Consider the following 24,935-nt stretch of genomic DNA (forward strand, 5'->3'; position numbering starts at 1 on the left):
AGAGCGCGCCGCACGTTTCGGGGTCCAAACTCCCGGACCGTGACAGGGAGGCTAGGTTGTGTGGGAGGGGGGAGGTTGGGTTTTTTTTATTTAATTTTGATTATTTCTTTATTAATTTTTAATTATTTGTTGATTAGTTTTAATTATTTTATTTCATATTTTTTAAGTAAAACAACATTAGACCAATTAAAATAAGACACATGTTAAATTGACCTAATATATATCTACAAATAAGTTAAAGACCATTTTGAAAAGGTAGCATTAAAAGGTGGGATTATTCTCAGATTTTTAAAAGATTAGACTATTTTGAGAAATAAGGTGAGATTATTGTTGTAAATTTTTCTAATTTTATACTCAACTCAATTAATTTGCAAAAAATATATTCCGCTCAACACAAAATGCACGGAGTAACCTATAAGGCTAGTAGGCTACAAGTACTTTTTTATTTTATTTTATTTTTTTTTTAAACCAAGAGGGAGACACTATGAAGCGAGAGTAGTGTAGTAAAATTTGAAATAAACAGTTTATGATTTGGCGAAATAGTACTTAGAACTTAACATTGTTGAGGAAATTCGCGGCAATTTTTCTCCAAATTTGAAGAAATTCATCGGAACAAATGGTTTGGGGGTTCTTTCCTGTTAACCCAGTTTCAGGTTTATAATTCTGCCCTTAAGTTCATCTATATGCTGTTAATTTTATCGCTTTTTGTTAAATAGGGTTTATTTTATTGATTACATTAATTGTTTGTTCGAAAGTTGTCATTTTTAAGTAATTAAAGGGCTCAGAGACTTGTTTTATTGATTTTCTTTGACTATATTCTGATTCTGGATTTTTAATTTTGTTTAAGATGTTTAATTTTCAATTAATTACTAATTAGAAGTTTTTAGCTGCTTAATTAAGCCCTTTTCTTTTTGCAACGGTTCTAGACGAATTAACTAGACCAATTCAAGATGAGGTTCCATGGTGTATGCTGTTCGCAGATGATATCGTTTTGGTGGATGAGACTAAGGATGGGGTTAATGTCAAGTTGGAGCAATGGAGGCAAAGGTTGGAATCTAGAGGGTTTAAGCTAAGTCGGAGTAAGACTGAATATTTGGTATGTCGTTTTGGCACTCAGAGGGGGACAAGCAATGAAGTGGTGAGTTTGGATGGAAAGGATTTGACCATGAGTGAATGTTTTAAGTACCTAGGGTCGATCATCCAGAAGAATGGTGACATTGATCAAGACGTGACCCACAGGATTAAGTCAGGGTGGCTTAAATGGAGAGCGGCCACGGGAGTGCTATGCGACCGCAGCATTCCCTTAAAGTTGAAGGGAAAATTCTACAGGACTGCCATAAGACCAGTGTTGCTCTATGGTACAGAATGTTGGGCTTCTAAGAAAGAGCATATTAAAAAGATGGAGGTTACGGAAATGCGCATGTTAAGGTGGATGTGTGGAAACACTTTAAGAGATAGAATCAGAAATGAGGTTATTCGCAAGAAAGTAGGTGTGGCGGGCATTGTAGATAAATTAAGGGAAAATCGTCTGCGTTGGTTTGGACATGTAAGACGGAGACCCGAGGGTGCACCGGTGCGAAGAGTGGAAGAGTGGGACCATGGAGGGATTAAACGAGGAAAAGGGAGACCAAAGATGACTTGGTTGGAAGGAGTGAGGAAGGATATGAAGTGCATGGATTTACGTGAGGATGAAGTTTTGGATCGTAAGGGATGGAGGAGAAAGATTTATGTTGATGACTACACGGAATAATCAAATTTGGTTCATGTTAGCCGACCCCACTTTTGGGATTAAGGCTTTGATTGATTGATTGATTGATTGAATTATTTTGTGTGAAACATGAAAAAGCTGTCAAAATGAGGTAAGATTATTTGCTTAAGCAAGTTCAAACATGTCCAATCTTGTTCTTGTTTTCTATGATCCAAGAACAACAATAAACAACTATTTGCTTGACATTTATCAAGGATAAGACGATTAGCATTTCTTCTGATAACATTGTATTTGCATCTGTTGATTCATATACTCACTTTAAAGGGTTTTTAATGGTTTATGGCACTTGGCTGACCAGCGGAGGGACATTCTGTGAAGCAAAGGATGTAAGTGGAATCAATATGGTCTAGTTCTGGCTGGGGCTTTCAAGAGTTGTTTGGGTTTGGAGAATAGGAGGATTTTAATTGATTTGTGATAGATGTTTTGGAATATGTACCGCCTGTGCTATTACACTCTCATTGCTTTGCTGTTAATCTTTATATTCATTTTCTTGTTGTGAAAAAGAGAGATTATTAAGTTCATATGAGAAAGTAAGCATGGTTTAATTAAAACGAGGCCTTAATTATATTGCTTTTTATATGATTTGATGGCACTAGGAGTGCTTCAATTATTGCTACACTTTGATGAAATAGAAAATAGAATTTTTAGGCCTTGGTTTGTTCACCTTTGTTTCACTTATTTCAGGATAGTAAGTTCATATTTGTTTTTTAACTAAGGATAATAGGTTTATATAAGGGTTAATAAGTGTAGGAAAAATTAGTTAGATAAGTTTTGATATTGCTTAAAATAAGGGTTACTCAAGTTCAGCTTACGACTAAAATAAGTTCTAATAATTATTTTTTTTTTCTTTTTTTATTTTTTTTTTGAAATAAAGTTCTAATAAATTCAGGTAAGTTTAGATAAGGACAGTTAAGTTCTAAAATTCAGATAAGTGAAATAAATCTTAGATGAATAGATCTCACCCTTGTTGCATATACTTAATTATTAAGACACAATCATTGAACATAAATTTGAGAAAAGAAAATGTTCCTTTGGAATAATAGTGCATTGTTACCTTGATTAAGCTTTTGTTGGCTCTCTCACATAGCAATAGATATTTGAAGGAATACTGTTTATTTAGAAATCATTTTAAAATAGTACATTGAATTCCCTAAGTATAAGTCATTACTCATCTCATGTTTTTAGCTGGCATGTGACAAAAAAGGCAGAGACCAAAAGATATTATCTTCATTTGAATATATGATAATGTTTTTCTAACAAATTGTTCTTGCCAAATTTATGTTATAGGGGAGGAGAAGTACTATATATTCACAAAGGGAACATACAAAGTGGGAAGAAAAGGTATATCTGGAAATATTCATTGCATCTTGTGTTATTTAGACTTAGGTTTGTGTGTTATTATGGTAAATGCTGGAATGTTAAATTTATCAAGGCTCAAATTGCAACACAAAGACACTGTCCAAGATTTGGACATGGGTTCAAAGGATACAACATTTCAATATCCTGAATGTAATTTTACCAAGAATCATCTGGTTATATGAATTAAATGAATGCTATTGGAAGATTGTGAACCAGACCAATAAAATAACTTATTTGGTGTCAATCTTATTTTATGTAATGACTTTTTAGATCCATGTATATGATTTATATACTATTATCCCAATACTTGTACATTGCTCCTGGGATAGCAAATTTAATCTATGTAAGTAGATTGCACTAGTTTTCCTCCCCGTGTGGTCAGTCATCTTTGCTCTTGTCCTTGTTCTGTCCAGACACGATGTGGCAGCAGAAGTTCAATTGGAGTAGTATATATTGCTCCCTTTTTCTTTGGTATGCATAAGGGGTATGGGAACATTATATGTTACCTGATTTGTTAGACTTAGACCAGTCCAAAAGTTTACCACTGTATCATGTATGACGTTCCACGAAATTATTTCAAACCCTTGTATAACACTGGTTTGTAGAGGAAGTAAATTAGGTGATTCTGGGTCGTAAACAGTCTGAGCTGGGTTTATGTTCCTGGCAAGCTGCAAATATGCCATTAAAATGATGCTCTTTTTTACTTTTTTATTTATGTATTTCTGGTGAATAGGTTTCTGAAGTTAGTAGTGCTGGAGGCTGTTATCTAAAAACCTGAATTTTAGCTATAATTATTCATATATTCTGCCTGTTTGCTGGCCCAACATTTTTTTAACTGCATTTCTCACAGTAGAAGATCTACGTTTTATCTGATGATTAAAGTTCGTACACAAGCGTTAAGTTGTCCTCTCTGTATTTTCTGTCCTGTGCAAGTATGGTCTGTTAATCTGTATATTGTCTGCCTACACCTGGCCTCTTTATGTTTAGTGTGGTGACTAGGTGATGCTTTTTTAAGGACCTTGATAAATTATATTTACATGGGATTTTAGGTATGCGGATATGAGGTATCTATCGTCATCAATGATGCACGGATTCGTCAGATGGTAGCCGTCTCCCGTATCGGAAACGTTTCGGGGACGGGTACGGTACGGGTACGGCTTGGAAACGTCCCCAAGGCGTCCCCTTCGAAAGTGGTACGGCAAGCCAATTTGGGGACGGCTAGCCTCTTGCTCGGATACGTATCGGGGACGGCGTGACTCATTTTCTGACGTTTCCTTAGGATTTCAGCCCAAATTTTCAGAAAAAAAACCCCAAATTAGTGAATTACTAACCTAATTTTCGATTTCCCCCAAATCTCAAAAACCCTAACAATTGCGAACAACGATTCCCTTAGAGGTGCGACTTAATTCAATCCTCTACGGTGACCGGAGGCAACTGGCGAGTGGCGACTACTCCGACAACGGCGAACGAGGCTTCGACTTGTTACTGTTCCTCTTTCTTCTCTCTCTGTTATGCACTTCTGCTTCTAGCTCTCTTTTTTCTCTTTCTTCGCACCTTCTGTTTTCTTTTTTTCTTATTTCTTTTTTTATTTTTTATTTATTTACGTGAATAATGTGATTAATATTGGTTAGTAGTCTAGTACGGAATATCTTACAAACAGTACAACAACATGTGATTCTTTTTATTTTTTATTTGAAGTCACTATAGATGTCAGTGGTGTAGAAATCAATTACTTGTATTTTTCTTTTTTTTTTTACCTTTTTCCGTTTTAAATGGTACTCCATACTATAATTTGTGTTTGTATAGATTATTTTTAATTTTTTTTTTTTATATATTTCATGGATTTATATTTTGCTCATTTTTTGCCGTATCCAAGCCGTACCCGTTTTTTTAAAATTTTGATTTTGCCGTATCCCGTCCCCGTATCCGTACCCGTTTTTGTCCCCGTATCCGTTTCCGTGCAACTTAGATCGTCATCTTCTTTCCTGGGTAGTTGTTAACATGATATCTCCATTTTCTGCTTGGACCTAACACTTACAAGTTCAGTTGCATTACAGTTCAGATCTGTGTTTTTGGTTTGTGCATGGTAGGTAGAAAATGTGTTTTTCTTCTGAATTTGTCAGATGCATTTTTTTAGAAGTCCAATCAATGACTTTGCTCTTTGGCCTCATCATCTTAATATCTGTTTATTTGACCCTTTTAGGTTGTGATGTGAATATAACAAATGATAGGGGTGTTTCACGTATACATGCTGAGATCATTGTAGATGTAATGGAATCTTTGAAACCTGCTGAGAAGAGATCATCTAGCATCTCCTCCAAAGTTAGGATAAGAGATTGCTCCAAGTATGGAACATTTATTGTGAAAGATTCTGGCAGGAAAGAAAAAGTTCATGATTGTCCAGGCAAAGAAATATATTTGAAAGATGGGGATTTGGTCAAATTTGGCTCTGGAGATCTAACATACAGGTGCTGGTCAGTAATATGGTCATTCTTTTTTTTTTTTTTTTCCCCCTGTTTTTCTTTTTCCTCTTGTTGTTTGTAGTAATCTCTAAAAAGTCATAGGCTCTCTGATGCACACTTTGATCTCTGCTGCATATGAAGTTATGAACTAAGGCAACCTGGTGTCCAGAATAACCTTTTACCACCATAAACTTTTTGGCTATGCTGTGGTAATTTGGCTGTTTTTCATTGTTAAAGTCACTGCTGTGCAGACACTTAAAGCCTCACAGGAAGTTGAGCTTTCTGTTTTTTTTTTTTTTTTTTATTTAGTTTTAGTTGATTTATGTGTACTTGCTCTCTGATTGAACCTGAAAATCTTTCTGTTGTATTAAAATCCTGTTAATGCTCTTCCTTTACTTGTTTTGTGATTCCATTGGTGGTCCCATGAAATCAATCTTTCTTGATGCACTGACTGCTCTTGCTCTCTTGCTAATATTTTTGCAGATTTTCTTATGTCCCACTAAATTTCTACCTTTGCAATTTCACAAGCTCCCAAGGAACTCCTTTTACACAAGATAAAATATCATCTATAGGTTAGTGTTATCCTTATTGTCATTATTTTCTCCGTGTTGGCTTCCCTTTTTCATGATTTTAAAATTTGCAGAAATAACATTTAGCTACATCCTCTGCACCTCTGCAGTGTTTTGCATATATGTTCATTCTAATTTCCCTTAATACTTGAAATGATTGATCAAGTGCAACCGCATTTTCAGATGCTTTTGTATTTATTTTTCCCCCTTTTTTACAAAAATAAATTGTCATGCGGTGGTTTTTTTTTTTATTTTTTTTATTTTTTGAAATCATGGGTGTAATGATAAGCCTTATAGGGTGGGTAAGGGATGGGTACATTTTCAAACCTGTAATTGCTCTACTGCCTATGTTGGTTATAACTTCTAAAATCTACCTGCTCCACTACTATCATTGTCTTACTCATATCTGCTTCTGTGGACTAGGTATGTAGTGATATCTTCCGTACCATCTTGCTTGCCAAGTTGCCATGCCTAATTTGGATATTATTGTTAGAAATGTCAGGTAGGCAAACCATTTGGTAATTTCTCCTTAAGATCATCAATTGCAGACTCCCATTTTCATGACGTGCCCACCTTTAATTGTCATCCAAGAGAGCCCTGTATGCTGACGTTACAAAATAAATGCCATATTTCTCCAAATCCCAGGATAGTGTATCTTTAGGGAGCCTACTACTTAATCAATATCGCTTGAGATGCAATTTTAATACTATGAAGACAGTTGCATTCCTCCGCTTTTAACAAGCTTAAAAGAACCTCAGATCATAAAAAGAACAAATACAGTGAGATGGGGTTCCTCCTCCCTATACTAGAGAAGTCTCCAGCCTTAAGACCTAAAATGTCATTGAGTTTACGGAGTCCATAACCCTTCTACACCATTCTAGATTAAACCCTAAGTCCCTAAATTTATTAAACACCGCCTCCAAATTTTTCATTCAATCCTAACATATGCCTTCGACATGCCTAGCTTCATAGCCATACAACCCTTTATTTCGTGAGATTTTCATATAATGACATAACTCAAAATCCATAAGAATATTGACCATAGTTAAACGCCTTGGGGTGAAAGTGCTCTGATTTACCAAAATAAACTTGTCAAAAAAGGTTTTAGGCACACCAATTAATTTGTGGTGTTCTAGTAGAGTCAATTATGAAAGTGTTAAATTATTCTTTAGATTATTATCGAATTCTTGGATCAAATATTCTCCACTATGATTAGATCGTAATGCTTTTATTGCCTTACCAAGTTGATTATGTACTTCATTTTGGAACTCTTTAAACTTTTTAAGGGATTCCGATTTATGTTTCATTAAGTAGATATAGCCATATTGACTTAAATCATCATTAACTGTGATGAATTAACTAAATCCACCTCTTGCATTTGAACTCATATGCCAACAAACATTTGTATGTATAAGTGCCAAGAGGTCATTGGCCCTTTCGCCCTTTTCTAGTAAAAGGTGATTTTGTTATTTTCCCAAGGGGAGTTTTTTCCCGAGTTTTTAGAGAGTCACGTAGGATTAAAATTTCTTAACGCGCTAGATTATAAATTTTAGTTATAGCTAATTAAATAAGAGCTTTGTAATTTCTTTTAGAATTAAATAATTCAAATGCCACATAAGCAAAATTAACAAATGATTTTTTAGAGTTTAAATTAATTAAATATAAAATATTATCTTTGGAGATTAAAATTTTTATCTAAATATATAATAAATGCGAGGAAATTCACAATTTATTTTAAAATAAAAATAATAAATAATTACTACGTATAACAAATAAAATAATAAATTTTATCAAATAAATACAAAAAAAAATTATTTTAAAAAATACAAATAAATCGTGCATCGCATGAGCTTCATCTAGTTGTATTCTGTTTAGAGAAACTAATTTACAATGTAAAGACATACTTTGTTGATTTATGTTTATATGAAATGAAATTCCTCTTATTTAATTTTGGTTTAGTACATAAATAAAATGTCCAAAATATTTTATGAAATTCAATGGGTTTGGTTTGTCAAATACGTGATTTGATAAATGAAACCCTATAAGGGAACTGAATTCAAACTAATTTACGATGTAAAGACATGGTTTTGTTATTTATGTTTATATGAAATAAATTCCTCTTATTTAATCATGGTTTAGTATTAAATAAAATTTCAAAAATATTTTATGAAATCCAATGGGTTTGTCAAATATGTGATATTATGAAAGAAACACCATCAGTGAACTGAATTCAAGGAATATTTCAGTTCTTAATCCTAGTATTTATATTAGTCAATCAATCAAATTCTTAATCCATAACATGAATTAAAAGTGATTATTCCATATAGTCATCCAAAAAAATCTTCCTCCTCCATCCCTTACGATTAAATACCTCATTCTCATGCAAATCCTTTTGCTTCATATCCTTCCTAACTCCTTCCAACCAAGTCATTTCTAGTCTTCCTTTACCTCGTTTAAGCTCTTCATGATCCCACTCTTCCACCAGTTCCTTAGGTTCTCTGTTTTACATCCACTTTCTTGCGAATTGATTCTATCTCTTAGAGTGTTCTTGCATATCCATTTTAAAATGGACATAAATGTCCTATTCAAAAGGATTAGCATATAAGATTGAATAATAGGGCAGTTTCATGGGCTATGGGAACATAGAGATGTTCAGTCAATCATATGGATATGTATGGTTGATACAATGATACATGATCGAAGTGACCTACTTAGAACTTCTATAGAAACTTTGTAATTATATTAGTGGATTCTAAAGGCATGAGTGGAACACTATCTTAGCTTAATGATTGGTATAACTTTGTTGCAGTCTAACGTCTTGCTGTAAAAGGGGACCATAAAGGCAGTAATCAGGTTTTGCTGAAAGTTTGAGTGGGAGTTTTGATTACGACGAGAATGGATAGGTACTCTTTTATTCAATAGGATGAGTGTCTTGGCCTCTTGAAGAGAGTTAGATCTAAAAGTGCATGATTGTGCTCTAATGAATTATGAGCTAATTATTTGATCTAGCATTTTGAACTCGGATTTCAAGAAATAATTTGAGCACTAGTATGGATGACATAAAATCATTCTATCAAATTAGACACTAAGAGACTTAAGATATTTGAAGATTATACACTTGTCTCGAATTAATGGGAGATAGAAGGAATTGTGTTCTCGGGCAATTATGTACTAATATTATATGGATCCTATTATGGGGATAATAGTTCGTCAAGTTGGGTTGTCAATATATCTTTTTAGAGTGTAATATTGACATTTGGGCTAAAATAAAACAAACCTGTAGCCCACCTAAATGGATCTTATAAGTTCACACATAATGTTTGGATCAAATAAAGAAACTCGAAGCCAATTAAGGGACTTAGGGTGGCTTGCCAAAGAGAAGGCAAGAAGGGAGAGCTTGACCTAATTAATATAATATTGATTAATCTCATTTAGGGCCTTGGAAAATATAGTATATAGTACGTCTCTCCTAAAGATATAACGTAATCTATCCCCTCTCAACTTTCTCTCTCTACCTGGCCTAATATACTCTAAGAAAGAGGAAGAGATTTCTCGTCCAACTAGCATTAGTGGAGGATTTATTCAAGCCGGTAGACTAATCGTAGAGGAGCATCATTTGCGGCTCTAGATCTCCTATAGAGGCAAATTTGCAAAGAGGAATCCACACATCAAAGGTTAATTCTAAATTATTATCCTCTTTTCCACTTTGTCAGCAACTGGTGTGGCACAAAGATGAAATGTAGCACATCAAACGTGATCTCGATCATGTTTAGGTGCGTATGAGTGCGATTTATGAAATTTCACTTAGAGTACCTACCACATGACTTGATAGGATGCATCTGGCCAAGAGCCAATTTCATCTCCTCTTCGCTATACTTCGATCTCTTGTAATGCTTGCTCAATTTTTTTTTTTTCAAGGTTTTTTTTTTTTTTATATTTTTATTTTTATTTTTTTTTATTGTATGTAAAATATAATATTTTAAAGTTATATTCAATTGGAAAATTTGTCAAAAATAAGCCAACCTTTGCGTGGTTAGCTCAATATAAGTCCACTTTTCGATTAACTCATAATAAGTCGACTTTTAAGACGTATTTTATTTAATAGGTCAAATGACCTACAACCTACCAAACAAGTCATTTTTTTAATCAATCAATCAATCAATCAATCAAAGCCTTAATCCCAAAAGTGGGGTCGGCTAACATGAACCAAATTTGATTATTCCGTGTAGTCATCAACATAAATCTTTCTCCTCCATCCCTTACGATCCAAAACTTCATCCTCACGTAAATCCATGCACTTCATATCCTTCCTCACTCCTTCCAACCAAGTCATCTTTGGTCTCCCTCTTCCTCGTTTAATCCCTCCATGGTCCCACTCTTCCACTCTTCGCACCGGTGCACCCTCGGGTCTCCGTCTTACATGTCCAAACCAACGCAGACGATTTTCCCTTAATTTATCTACAATGCCCGCCACACCTACTTTCTTGCGAATAACCTCATTTCTGATTCTATCTCTTAAAGTGTTTCCACACATCCACCTTAACATGCGCATTTCCGTAACCTCCATCTTTTTAATATGCTCTTTCTTAGAAGCCCAACATTCTGTACCATAGAGCAACACTGGTCTTATGGCAGTCCTGTAGAATTTTCCCTTCAACTTTAAGGGAATGCTGCGGTCGCATAGCACTCCCGTGGCCGCTCTCCATTTAAGCCACCCTGACTTAATCCCGTGGGTCACGTCTTGATCAATGTCACCATTCTTCTGGATGATCGACCCTAGGTACTTAAAACATTCACTCATGGTCAAATCCTTTCCATCCAAACTCACCACTTCATTGCTTGTCCCCCTCTGAGTGCCAAAACGACATACCAAATATTCAGTCTTACTCCGACTTAGCTTAAACCCTCTAGATTCCAACCTTTGCCTCCATTGCTCCAACTTGACATTAACCCCATCCTTAGTCTCATCCACCAAAACGATATCATCTGCGAACAGCATACACCATGGAACCTCATCTTGAATTGGTCTAGTTAATTCGTCTAGAACCGTTGCAAAAAGAAAAGGGCTTAATGCAGACCCTTGATGCAATCCGATTGTAATAGGGAAATCTTTTGTCAACCCTCCGCATGTCCTCACATTTGTTGACACATCCCGATACATATCCTTAACTAGGTCTACATACCTTCGTGGGATACCTTTCTTCAACATTGCCCACCAAAGTATCTCTCTTGGCACCTTGTCATATGCCTTCTCTAAATCAATAAAGACCATATGAAGATCTTTCTTCTTTACCCTATAAAACTCCATCATTTGTCTTATCAAATGGATTGCCTCCATAGTAGATCTCCCAGGCAATGATACAAGGAACGAAATTCGATACGAAACGCGGGACGGAAACGGAAACGGGAAACGCTACATTGAGTGAATCGGGAACGTTTAGTGTAGTTTAATATATATATATATAATAATCTGATAAAGAAAAACTAAAAATTAATTTGAAATAGTTAAAACATTAATCACTTGCAAGTTGTCCTTTTCAGTTTTCAAGTTCCCAATAAGCTAGTGTAATGAGTAGGTAGTAGTTAGAGACTTAGAGACTAATGACATTAGTAAAGTTTAGCATAAAAAAATGACATAGTAAATACTCAGTAAATTAAAAAAAGGTGTAAATAATAACTTTATATGAATATATATTGCTATTTCCTATATTGAGGGCCCCAATATAGTAAGAAGTTCAAAAAGGAGTTTTGTCTCATGCGTAATGCCCCCTCAACTTTTTCTTTTTCAGTTTTTTTTTTTTTTTTTTTTTGAAAGAAAACTTTTTCTTTTTCACTTTATCATCTTCAACAGCTGTATCATCTTCAACCTCGCGAACTCGCCATTATCAAACACTGTAAACCTTCAATTTTTGCCGCTATTGACTCAGAAATTCTGAAGAAGAAAAAGGGAACGCCACGACTACGAACTGAGTCGCGAACCCTAGCGATTTGGGTCGCGTTCGTTCCGCGATTCGGTACGAACGACTCAGATCGCGATTCGCCTCAACGTCCCGCGTTCCCTGTATCACTGCTCCCAGGCATAAAACCAAATTGGTTATCTGAAATGCTTGTGCATGCCCTCAACCTTTGTTCAATCACCCTTTCCCACAACTTCATAGTATGGCTCATAAGCTTAATTCCTCGATAGTTAGAACAATCTTGAGCGTCTCCTTTGTTTTTATAAACCGGGACCAAGGTGCTCTTCCTCCAATCTTGTGGGATCCTTGTAGCCGTCCATATCTTGTTGAAAAGGTTTGTTAACCAATCAATACCAATCTTACCCAAACACCTCCACACCTCTATCGGTACCCCATCAGGGCCAACCGCCTTCTTAGGTTTCATCTTCCTCAGTGCAATCTCCACCTCTACTCTCCTAATCCTTCGCACATACTCCATGTTGATTTCTTCATCACTCATAGAGGTATCTCCTATCACAACTCCATTACTTCCATTAAATAATTCATCGAAGTACCCCTTCCACCTGTCCTTGATGCCCTCCTCTTGCACTAGGACCATTTGGTTCTTATCTTTGACACACTTCACCATGCCAATATCCTTCCTTGCCTCTTGTCTTCTCTTTGCCATCTTATAAATGATCCTTTCTCCCTCCTTGGAATCAAGCTTTTCATAAACCTCCTGATATGCCTTTTCTTTTGCTTGGCGAACAGCTGCCTTTGCCTTACTCTTAGCCTCCTTATACGCTGCAAAGGTTTCATCACTCCTACATTTTCCTAAGGCTTGATAGCATTCCCTTTTCATTTCTCCTGATATGCCTTTTCATTTTTTTAATAAACAATAATTATTGATTTTAATTAAATGTATAACTATAATTAAACATTATACTTATAATTACTAAATAAAAAGTTTTTAAAAAATTTTAAAAATAATATCCTAAGCCACCCCTTCATGAATCACATTGCCAGCCCCACCTTGCCAGCGGCCGGCGGCTAGCCAACCCCCTCCCTCTCTCGGCCCGGCGACCCCATCTCTCCCTTTTCACCATTCTCGTTTCCCTCACGGTGTTGAAAACCCTCACGGTGGATGGTGAGCTCCGCACAACCGTTGAAACCCTTATCCCTACCCTACTACCCACAAACCCGGCAAATTTGACTGAAACCGGACATATAGGGTTGCAAAACAGCGGGAAGAGGAAGGGGTATGACGGGAATGGGGACTACTAGGGTTGTCGAATTGGGGAGGAGGGGCTGATGAGGGACCCAGGGAGGGGGATGAACGAGAAGGGGGAGTGGATGGGGAAGTGGGAATGGAGAAAGGGAGGGGGTGGGGTCTCCAGCACCGGGGGAAAGGTAGTCGCCGGCTGCCGGCCTCTGGCAAGGGGTGGGCTAGCACTAGCAATCGGTGGCTGGGATTTTTTTATATTTTTTGTTTATTTTATTTATTTATTTTATTATTTTATTGTTAATTGAAAAAAGTTTTATTTTTAATAATTAATCAAAAAATAATTCTTAATTAATTTTTTTTAAAAGAACCAACCACATAATGACACGTGTCATTCATAACCTTAACAACCGGTTATTTCTAAGCTAATAGGTTTTGACTCATTTAGAGAATATATATTATAAAAGTTGACTTATTCTGAGTTAATTGAAAAGTTGACTTATTTTAAACTAACCAAGCAAAGATTGCCTTATTCTTAACGAATTTTCCTGATGAATAATTTTTTTTTTGTTAAGGGCGACCAACCTCCACTTTAAGGCATTGACCCACGGGATTCCATTGACTTCCACGTGGGTTGCACGTGACCCTTATTTCTCCTAATTACACCCCTTTTCCCTCCATTTTTTTCACATAAAACCCCTATTCTTATTCTGTTGAATCCACAACGAAATTTTTTCCCCAAATTAGAAAATCAAAAGCGGTATTCTACAATTCAGAGCTGGTGAGATTGATCTTCTTCGCTTTAAGGTGAGTAATTTCATAATAATTGTTCCAATTTTGTCAATTTCTAATATTAGGGTTTTGATTTGGGTTTCATTTCATAGAAATTACGTCCCAATATGGCTCGATTTGACCCTAAATTGATTAAAAAATCACAAAATAGAACTGTATTGGTACTTGGGCTTGTCGAAAATGACGTAATTAGTCCCCCTTTTCTTCCTTCTTCCCGATGCAACTCGTTTTTTTGTGTTTAGCCATGGCAGAACAAGCAATTAAAAAATGGAGCAAAACGTACCTAAAAAAGGAAAGCTTTCCTCTTTCAAACAAAGAACAAAATGAACTCTTACAGTTAGGTGGTTGACGATTCAATAAGGTTTTCAACTCCCTTGCATTAATGGGGGAGCAAGAATTGAAATCTCCTGGGAGCAATTTATTAAAGAGCAGGGGAGAGAGAGAAAGAAAACAAGTGTAATTGAAGAATTGGGGTTTTATGTGAAAAAATGGAGGGAATAGGGGTGCAAATAGGAGAAATAAGGGTCCCGTGCAGCCCACGTGGGAGTCAACGTCGGAATCCGGTGGGTCAATGCCTGAAAGTGGAGGTTGGTCGCCCTTAACATTTTTTTTTTATTTGCGTCAGACTTTGCCAAAAAAAAATTTATAAGGGTTGTCTTACAAAAAATGTTTTTTAAAAGGTTGTCTTAGACAAATTTTCCTTATCTAAAATGGTTTATTAAAAAAATCAAACACTTGCTTTTATTTATCATAAAGTCTATTTTTAAACATCAAACTCTAAGTTTGTGTTATTAATTTCTTTTTGTAAATAATGCTTTGTTACATAGCACACTTATGTGGCGCTTTTCATGCTCCTAAAAAGCTCCTTTTTATATGGATAGATTGTTTGCTTGCATACTATAAGTATTTTAATCAGCCTAGTTATATATATTGGTTCATATGATCTGTGGCTAGGCATGGTCAATTGACAGGTGTTCTTGGGCCATATGCGTTATGATTGACTTATTTGCTTCTCTTTTAGGTGCTTGTGTTTCACATGAGTGGACTAAGGAATGCACACATGTACTTGTGGATCCATTCATGCCTGTCACCGAGGAAGCAATTGATATCGTTCTGTCTAAGAAACCTGTTATACTAAGTACTTGGCTGGAGGTATGCTCGCTTTCTCTTTCTCTCTCTTTTTTTTTCTTTTTTTTTTGGCAGTTACCTATAAGTTGGTATTGTGGAAACTACACATCAAGACGAATGAAACAAGGTCTCACATGCTTGTGTTTCTTTTTTCATATTTATTTATTGAGAGTGTTAGATTCCATTTGCATTAGAATCTATAATGATTCAAAATAGGGTTAACTAAAAGAAACAGAGGAATTAGCTTTCACAAAAGTGGACAAGTAAAAGGTAGTTTGCTCACAAAATCTAACATGTTTTTGTTACCAGTAGGAACTTGATATTATTTTAAGACATCCTAGTTTGAAATTTATGACAAACATTGTAGGGCAGAGGAAGTTATACCTTGTGATTTGCTGATTGCATCCTATAAAATCAACTTAGAAATTTTAACTTTTGACTCCTCTCTTCCCCAGCACTGGAGCTGTCTGCATCCCCCTTCTAATAGGTCCAATTGAAGCATGCCAAATTTTCTATCAGAGAATAGCTGGAGTTATAACCATCATCCTATCTCTTAGTAGCTACATTATGTTTATTACCCTTAGCCATTGCATCCCAGTATATAAACTTTTATCCTTGTAGCGTATAACTCAGCTCTGAGTGTAGTATCCTCACAGGATATTGTTGTTTTAAAATCCAGTTAAATCTGTAATTTTTGAGTCAAATGGATTACTTGACATTACGAGAGACTAGTACATTCGAAGACATTACCATTACCAAGTTTATTTTTGTGATTTGATTAGTGCATGAAGTTCTGCCAAAAAAGAAGATTATAGATTATGATGTAACTTAAATCTGTACTCGTATTTGTTTTTGTTGGTACTTTTTTTTGCAGATTATTGCAGGAACTAGGATACACAGTGAAATCCCAAGTTACAGTCAGTAAGTGTCGAATTGTCTACCTGATTGTGTTTATATATATGGTGACTTTTATGTGATTTAGGACTTTAGGTCCAATTATATCAAATTGATTGTTGTACATTGACCCGATGGTGACAGATACATTCCAACAATGACTTTGGATGGTGAATCAGTATCGATAGCAGATACTAGGACTCGTGATAATTGCTTAAAAGGATACACTTTTGTGTTGGGTTCTGCAAATAAGGTGATTACCTTATGAACACTGCATTTTAGAATTTTGATTGAAAATTGATGTGTAATTAAATGCAAGAATTCAAGGAACCAATTCTATGATACGGTTTCACTACTTCACCCACCTATACTCCCTCCGTTTTTCTTACAAGTATTACATTGTGAGCAGCACATTATATTAGGTAGTTTAATTGATTAATATAATTGTAAGTGGGGTGGTTGGAGCATAAAACAGTTGTCAGAGATGATAGTGTTGTTAATAGTTTATTGAGAAATAAGGGATTTGAGAGGATGAATAATATTTCCTCCGATTTTTTTTTTTTTTTTTTTTTTTTTTTTTTTTGTTTTTTTTAAGCAATTTTTAGAGTAGAGAGAGTTAGATAGAAAATAAAGAGGGCTCATGTGATAGGGAGAGAGATAGAGTGAATTTATTAACTAAAAGAGAAAGTGATGCATCTAAATTGAAACTTCCATATTCAGAAAATGATGCATCTAATAAAAAACAGAGGAAGTAATATAAAAAAAATTATGAGTGGGTGGAGACCATGAGATGAGAAAGGTATAATATTAAACTGTAGTAAAGGAAATGCTATAACCAAAAAAAAAAAAAAGGCCAATTAAGGCATGTGTAATATTTCAAAGAGTGATATAATATTAAACTATATAGGTCAATAAGTTCTCTCGAATCAATTATTTCCTATATAACATCATTGTCTAGTAGGATCTCGCAATTTACTAAATTCATTCCACCTATTATCGCAAGTCTAACACAATGTTTCTACCTCTCGTCGCTTAACTTAGTATTTACAAGCATAATCAATCAGATATGGTCATTGCTCAACTAATTAATCAATAATAGCAAATAGTAGGGAGATATCATAAACTAATTCAAATTCAATTCAACAAGAAATTAACTCTTTCCAAAATTCATAAATCCCCTTAGCCTTAGTATGAAACTACTCACACGTAATTAGAGCAAACAATACATTAGGAACTAAGGAAATCATGATTACCACCAATAATGATTGGAAATTGAAAACAAACAATGAAAGAACAAAGAATCTGAAAAATGCCTCTAAAATCATGATTATATAAACTTGAATCTAAAGTTCTAATTGAATGCTTGAGAGAAAATTCTATTAAGTGAAAGAGCTTAAGAATAAACTAAAGTACCCAATCAAAGCTTAATTACATAAATTTTCCCTACCCTATTTATAGGAGAGCTAAAATGAGAAATAAAACTTGATCTAAAACAAGAGGCCTTAGGGCCCCGAACATTCGCGCTAAATCGGGCGTGCATTGCTTTCGAACACTGCTTTAAAGAAGTCAAAGTATCGAGCTGCCAAGACTTGGGACAATGGCCCTGGGCGCTCACCCAATCAGGTGGTTGGGAGCATAAAGTAGTACTCTCCTAGCTTCACATGGCTAGTACGACGTCTTGCTTGACCCCCTCTAGCAACCTTGCCCAGATCAGGTGGCTTCCATCAAACTTCAACATGCCATGACTTTGTCATTTCTCTTCAGAATTTAATGTGTAACCTATCGTTGGAAAATTCTTCAAGTTTAGTTTCTAACCCGAATGGAATTATCTCATTAACAATTGCGACTCAAAAGTTGTGACCAAAAGAGTTCACAACAGTCAGATTTTGCACCTCGTTCACGAGCGTCCAAACAATAGAACTTTGTTGATAGCATCTGGTAGCTCAAATCAAACTCTGAACAGCAAGTACTCCATTCTTAGCCTAGCAAATCCCACAAATTCATTAAGAATTGTTCAAAGTAGTAGAAATCCGGAGAAAAGCCTCCAATTCGTATATAAATCAACTAAAACACAAGCAACACTAAAAAGAGGAAATGTTAGTATAGCTCCGAAGAACTTTAAACCACTTACAAAATGATAGGGAACGGGGGTAAAAATCATATATAATGCAAGTCATCAGTAATAGGAGAAAAAAAAATTTGGCATTAGGTAGTGACGTGTCATCGTCAACAAATAATCAGTATATTATAAATGTACTTACTTTTCATGAATGCTCTTTGTTATTAGGGGATTTGAGATTTTTTCCTTTGGAAAGCTTATTGATCACTAATTTTATTGACATCAAGAGTTTCAATCTTAAGATTGAGAAAATCATTTAGATTAGGAAGCTCACAGTCACAAAGATGCAATAAGAGATGGAAATTCTCATTGAATGATAATAGGAAAAATTTTGTGATTTGTAAGTTTGTCTTACTCCTTTATAGGTGCTAACATAACCCTAATTAGCTTCTCCTAACAACCTTTGGAACACAACTGAATGGTCCTGAACAAATTCATCTAATATCCCTCAAAAAAAAAAAAAAAAAAAAAAAAAAAAATCAAATTCATCTAATACAAAGTAAAGTTAGAAATTCATAAATGAGTTGTTGTCCCTTATAGTATTGGACCAAGATATCTAAAATCTTCAAAAGAAAAAAATGACATTGCTAGGCAGGGTGGATGGAGGAGGCAAAACTCCTTCACGTATGACTTTGCTAGAAGAGCTATAGTAGCCCGAGCCCGGGCAAAGGAAGTAATAATCTTCTCATACTACTCCTTAGGCCTCAACTATAATGTTCCATAGACCTCAACCATAATACTATTTATGCCTCACCTACTATATCAGACCCTCCAAAGAACCGGGCTTCATTTTAAGTAGTAAGGAAACTTCTTGATCTTTAGGATTGTCAAGCCTAAGAGTTTAGAGCCAAGAATTCTTCATGGAACCCCACTAGTGGCGCTTTTCAGACCTTCCTGACTTGTGGGTACTTTAGCTGGGAGCTTCTGAAATGTTCTTGACTTGCGGGTACTTTAGATGGGTAACTCAGTGCTAATTTATTACATTTCAAGTAATTTATAAGTGCCTCTTGTTTTTCAATTTCCATTTCATTTTTTTTTCTGCAGTATAGATTTAAAGATAGGGTGCAATCACTGTTGGAGGTTGCTGGTGCAAAAGTTCTTTCAATAAACGATTTTGATAATAATATCCAGGTATGTTGAGGTGTTTAGCACTTTGAAAATTTATTTTATCACCAATGAAGGATCCCATACCCACCCATAACTTGTGCAAAAATACTGTGTTGCAGGACCAAGTGGAAACCGATAAGTGTTTGGTGCTTGTAGTCCCTGCTGATTCAGCTGAAAAATTCTGCAATGATAGCTCACTGTCTAAAGTAAATGAGATCAAATTGATTTCTGCAGTATTATCAGGGTATCTTGATCCGTCAATCATCATGTCCTCATCTAGTAAGTTGTTGACTGTAGATTATCTGTCTGAAATCTTTACTGAAGTATTACTGTGTATATATCTGAACCAGTAGGTAAAATTTTTCATTTGAATATTCCTTTACCTTTCTGCTTATTTGTTTTTCTTTATAGTTTGTTAATGTTCTTTTTGAAGTCAAAGGGTTTGACTAGCAGGAATACAAATTAGAATATTCATTTTCTTTGATCTTTTTGTTGTTTTAACTTCATCTCAAGGGTTTTTTATTTTTTATTTTTTTTTTTTAAAAAAAAACTTTTGATTAAAATATTTGTATATGAGCAACTGCAATAAGAACAAGCACAGAGGATAGTTGTCCTATCCAGTCTAAGACAGGGATTACATACTATATCTCAATTTCTTTGTGTTTCCTTCTACTGCTGTGTAACTATTAAAAGCCCTCGCTGTTTTTGCCCTCAAAGAAAATAAATAAGTTATTTAATTTATTACAATTCACCACTTAAAATTGTTCTTGAGAAAATTTGTCCATTCCATTCTAACCATTGGCATCACAGAATTTCCATAAAAGCATTACTCCATGTCTCCTTGGCCCTTCCAAAGCGCACCAATTGAACTTGTAACAGTTCCATACAAAGGAAAACCTGGTATGTCCCTTCCACAGAAAGTTGCCTTCTCAAAAAATACTTGCCATCTTCCCATTGAAAAAGTTGGCGTGAGGAAATCTCGTTATTTGCATGATACAACATGCACTTATTTGTTAAAATAGCCATCTCTGGTCTTCTCCTTATTAGTATATCATAAGTGTTAGTTCTACCCAATGTCAAGGTCCAAACGTTTGATCTCACCCTAAAAGGTAATCTAGAATTCCAAATAAATTTGTGAAGGTGGGGGGGGGGGGGGGGGGGGGGGGGGGGGGAGGATAAGGGTTTTGGAAGATGTTATTGCCAATTTGTGAGTCCCTAATTTTAACAAGATTGATTTAAATATGAAGTATGTGATCAGTTTCTCTTAAAAGATCCATAATCGGCATTTCATGAAACTCTCAAATCAACTTCTTTCGACTTCCATCTTTGCCTTCAATTTTTATCTTGAATGAACACAATGGTGTGTGTATTAATATAATCAGTTGATGAACCATGTATGCATGTCTGTTTATTTCTTCATATCAATCAATCAATCAATCAATCAAAGCCTTATTTCTTCATATGTATTGAATTAATTAATGAACTATATCAGACAACAAGAGTTGTCCCTTCTATATTTGATGATGTTGAAGGGTTTTATTTATTTTTATTTGGCCACAGTTTTGATGATGTTGAGCTGTTCGAGATTATCATGGTCTGCATGCTAATTTCCTTTATTCTACTGAGATAGATTATTAATCTCTCCATCCTAGAAGGATTGCACTATTTCCTGTATGGATTATTTCATTTTGTTTGTAAACTTCTTATTTTGGCATGGCTTACTATCTCTGGTCACCTCTGCCTTTTCTTTCCACAACATAAAAAGATACCCTATGCACTTTTCTCTTCTCTCTCGTCAATATTAAATTATATGCTACTCTCAATACCATGTACTTACCCACACCACTAATAAATCTTTCTGCAACATGTTAAGTGACAGATGGTTTTATTAATATAACCAGCCTACTAGTTTGTATTTGTATTCCTTCTTCCCCCTTAATGATAAGGAAGGAAGTTCCTTTTGGAGAATAATCTGCCTGCTTTTGACCAAGATATGTACTATTTCTGCAGTATTAGTCTCTTCTTCGTGTTCAACCGACGAGACAGTGGTTGCAGACTCCGATGCAGAAGCAGAAACAGCCACTTCAGATCATCCAAGTATGGCCAATGTAGTTGTTTGACATGCAAGTTATGAAAGTGAGGCAGATATTTAAAAAAACATACTGGTTCTCTGTGTATAGGTGCTATATGTGAAGAATTGATGATGCCGAATAATACAAAAAATTTCAGTGGAACAGAGGCTACTGACTGCATGAATATTGACAAGAAATCTGCAAATAAAGATGCTTCATCACCAGAAGTTGGTAAAGTTCTGAGTTTTTTTGAGCCAAAGAGGGAAGTAGCCAATGCCAGGAACGATGATTTGGAAAGTTGGAACCTAGATATTCTTTATAGCCAAAATTTAATTGTTAGAAATACTAATACAAATGTCTCAGTGAGTTCTGAATCTGTATCAGACGGTGAAGTTATTAATTTCAAGCGTTTTAGAAAGGTAAGTTATTAGTGTTGATGCTTTATATCTTTTTTGCTTAAGCATGTCTAAGTGAGTCACTCCACCTCCCCCCTGAAAAGCTTCATTCCAATCAATTAAACATACATATTAGTATACTACCTCTAACATGGGCAGATCAACCCATGGAATATCAATACTGGCTAGTTCCTGAATCCATCATATTCCTGTGCATTCTGCATGCTCTTGTTATTACTTTTCTCTCATATACTAATGATTACACAAGTTTGTATTTGTTTTTGTTTTTTTATTCCCTTTTCTGATTAGTGGGAGGGGTGTGGAGGGGGTGGAGGCATTGAAGAGTGGGGCCATGGGTGTATACGACAGTTCTGATGTAAGTACAGTACAGGTCCTCTGTCTCCGGGTTTGGAGAGGCGAGAGATCAGGGGTTAGGAGTATATGATTATCCATCCACTCTTTCTTCCTTTAAGAATTCAAGTATTTTTACTGTGGCTGTATGCTCACTGTCGTAAGAGAAAGTGGGAAATTTTGTGGTACTTGGTCCATTCCCGGGCCCAAAATTGAAGGATAACTCATGAATTTTGTTTAAATCTATGTCTCGTCCACAAAGATGAAAATTTAAGGGTGGTGTTTGAAATTTGAAGGAAAATTATCCCTAGATATGGCTGTTGAAGCTTCAAAATTCATCATAAGCAGGTTTTGTGAAATTTTTCTTAATTAAGCAAATCATGAGATTTGATGCGGATGCATGGTTAACATCCCATTCCCTGTGGTTACACATGTACTTACAATCAGCTAAGGCAACTTGGCTGGGTACTTAAATATTCTTTGTTGAGGAGCTAGCATCTAGAATTTTGCAAAAGAAAGTTTTGCTTTAGTTATCAGCTGGAGAGTTTTTTGCCCAGCCGTTCAGAAGATTAAGTGCTGTGGCTAGGGAGAAATGCGTACAAGGGAGATCTTTCAGAAGCTTTGATTGGTCAGCTATATTTGGTTTAGCTCATTTAGTCTTATAAAAGATGTTCATGTATCCCTATTATCATATTGGGCTATGCTTGTGCTCTGTTTTCTGAAATGATTGTCAATTGTTCTTCTAACAGTTCATTTTAGAATTACTTTTAGTCTTTGGACAACAGAACAGTGCATTGGAGTGATTTTAATTAAGTGGTTAAGAACCATTTCTAGGAACCAATTCTGTGCCTTCTTTTTCTGGTTCATATTCTTGTTTTGATCTCGATATTTGGTTTGCTTGCACAACATACATAAATAAAAAATTCTTATTATTTGTGATAGGCTGCTGAACTCCAATATTAAAAAAAATTTCTATGCATTAGTCAATTATATTTTCTCGTCATGGGTAGTTTGTTATTTGTTATTAACTGTTAGCTATTTGTTAGGACTGCAGACTAACATTCAGTCTGGGAATAGCTATAGCAACCTTGTTCCATATTCAAAATATCCATATACGTACGTGCATCAGATCTTTCTCATATTATTTGATATATTTACTGACTATTGTTGAATATTTGCTATAATTTTTAGTGTAAAGACTAGGTTCTTTAATATCTGATATCTGCTATGCAACTCTATGCCAGTGATTCTGACTATGATAAGGAAGTAGTTGAATATGTGAAGGATGAGAAAAAGAGGAAACAGATGGAAGCAATGGCAGAGGACTTGTTCAAAAATGAACGGGTGAGTTATTTAATCTCTTGATGTAATTATCGTGTAAATTAAGCACACTGATGTTGATATCCTATTACTTGCGGTTTTAGGGACGGCGTCGTGGAGTTGCTGGTTCTATTCAAGAAATGCTGAGTCGTAATTGACGCAGGTTTGATCAATCTCTTTTTTTTTTTTTTTTGGCGAATGTCAATTCTACGAGTAAGGGTGAAAAGTACCCTATATGGCTTTATAGGAGACTATTATTTCTCTCCTCTGCATTCCAAGTACAATACTAGTGTGCGTGTGTAATCCACAACCAATTCAATTGCTAGTCACAAAGGCATAGATTTTTTTCAAAAAAAATAAAAAAATAATCAAAATCTTTATGCATCATTGGAGTGCATGATGAATTATAACCCAATGGTTTTGCACCACTAGTTTTTCTAATCTGACTTTACATGTGCTTGTTGTACTATGTATATCTATGTAGAATAACTCAATTCAACAATGTATGTATTTCTCTCTAAGCCATATTATTTTGTGTGGAAGGAACACTTGAAGGAGTGTACTTGAGGAACAGAGACTTGAAGAACATTGGAGGATCTTCAGGTGGATCACTTGAGAGTTGAGATTTTGCCAACATCTCACATATATGTTGAAGAGTGACATGCTAGTAAAATGTTAACACTTCTGTCATTTAATGCTCCCCATGTTTGTCGATGTAAGTTATTCCACATTTTTCAAGAAATGACAATATCATGTAAGGTATTGCTTGGAAATTCTAGGATTTTGTATGTGAAATTAAAGTGTTGTGAAGTTTTCTAGTCAATATACGGCTATAATATGATATGTGAAGTACTAAGATCATCTAGTATTATGCCATATGCTCGTTATGATGATCGCCTATGTTAGAAGTCTGTAAAATGTGTATACTCTTACATTACTTAACCCCGAGTTAGTACTTACTAAACTTAATTTATTATGTAGTATAATATATGTGGTGTGAAGACGAGGGATTTTAAAGGGAGAAATGTTATGCATGTAGAAATGCATAACAAGGCATTTATGTAATTATACATATGTACAAACGAATGCATATTCTGATATCATTAAATGATCAAATGGTACCACTCAATATTCAGTGATACTATGTATGTACATAATGGTGTTTTATATGCATTCAGTTATACTAAATTTATGCATAAATAGTACCACTGAGGATTCAATGGTACTATATAACCTACATACCTCTCTCTTCCTATCTCTCTCCTCTTTTCTCTCTCTACCATGTGTTTTTAAAATATTTTAATCAATGTTATGTATTTACAAATACATAACATTGCTCCATTTCTACTTCCTCGTGTGAAGACAAACTAAAGTATAACATGTGTTGCAAGAGAGTAGAGGTGTTAAGAATTGACCTGGCAGATTCATTCGATCTGATCCG

At 35.2% G+C, this 24,935-nt stretch overlaps 1 protein-coding gene across 2 annotated transcripts; it reads left to right on the top strand.

Moving 5' to 3' along the window:
• The first annotated feature begins 392 nt into the window (after positions 1 to 392).
• LOC145562365 (nibrin homolog) lies at positions 393 to 24,495 on the top strand. Of its 2 annotated transcripts, none has more exons than XM_081622615.1 (15): positions 393 to 653; positions 3,056 to 3,109; positions 5,331 to 5,595; positions 6,073 to 6,161; positions 15,130 to 15,260; positions 16,111 to 16,157; positions 16,275 to 16,383; positions 19,294 to 19,380; positions 19,476 to 19,635; positions 21,367 to 21,453; positions 21,537 to 21,847; positions 23,229 to 23,290; positions 23,419 to 23,518; positions 23,599 to 23,657; positions 24,038 to 24,495. In XM_081622615.1, the coding sequence occupies exons 1-14, from the start codon at positions 617 to 619 to the stop codon at positions 23,650 to 23,652; spliced, it is 1,593 nt and encodes a 530-aa protein (XP_081478741.1). In that variant the 5' UTR covers positions 393 to 616; the 3' UTR covers positions 23,653 to 23,657; positions 24,038 to 24,495. The 2 variants fall into 2 exon arrangements, with proteins under 2 accessions (XP_081478741.1, XP_081478742.1); XM_081622616.1 differs by lacking the exon at positions 393 to 653 and adding an exon at positions 1,375 to 1,859 and having other exon boundaries at positions 24,038 to 24,492.
• Positions 24,496 to 24,935: the final 440 nt, after the last annotated feature.

This window comes from Chenopodium album, chromosome 10 (genome assembly GCF_948465745.1).
Source record: "Chenopodium album chromosome 10, dcCheAlbu1.1, whole genome shotgun sequence".
NCBI classification, from domain to species: Eukaryota; Viridiplantae; Streptophyta; class Magnoliopsida; order Caryophyllales; family Amaranthaceae; genus Chenopodium; species Chenopodium album.

Coding starts and splice junctions, on each gene's coding strand:
- LOC145562365 (XM_081622615.1), top strand. CDS start 617: ATGGTTTGGGGGTTCTTTCCTGTTAACCCAGTTTCAG. Junction 19,381..19,475: donor ATTTTGATAATAATATCCAG/GTATGTTGAGGT, acceptor ACTGTGTTGCAG/GACCAAGTGGAAACCGATAA. Junction 19,636..21,366: donor AATCATCATGTCCTCATCTA/GTAAGTTGTTGA, acceptor CTATTTCTGCAG/TATTAGTCTCTTCTTCGTGT.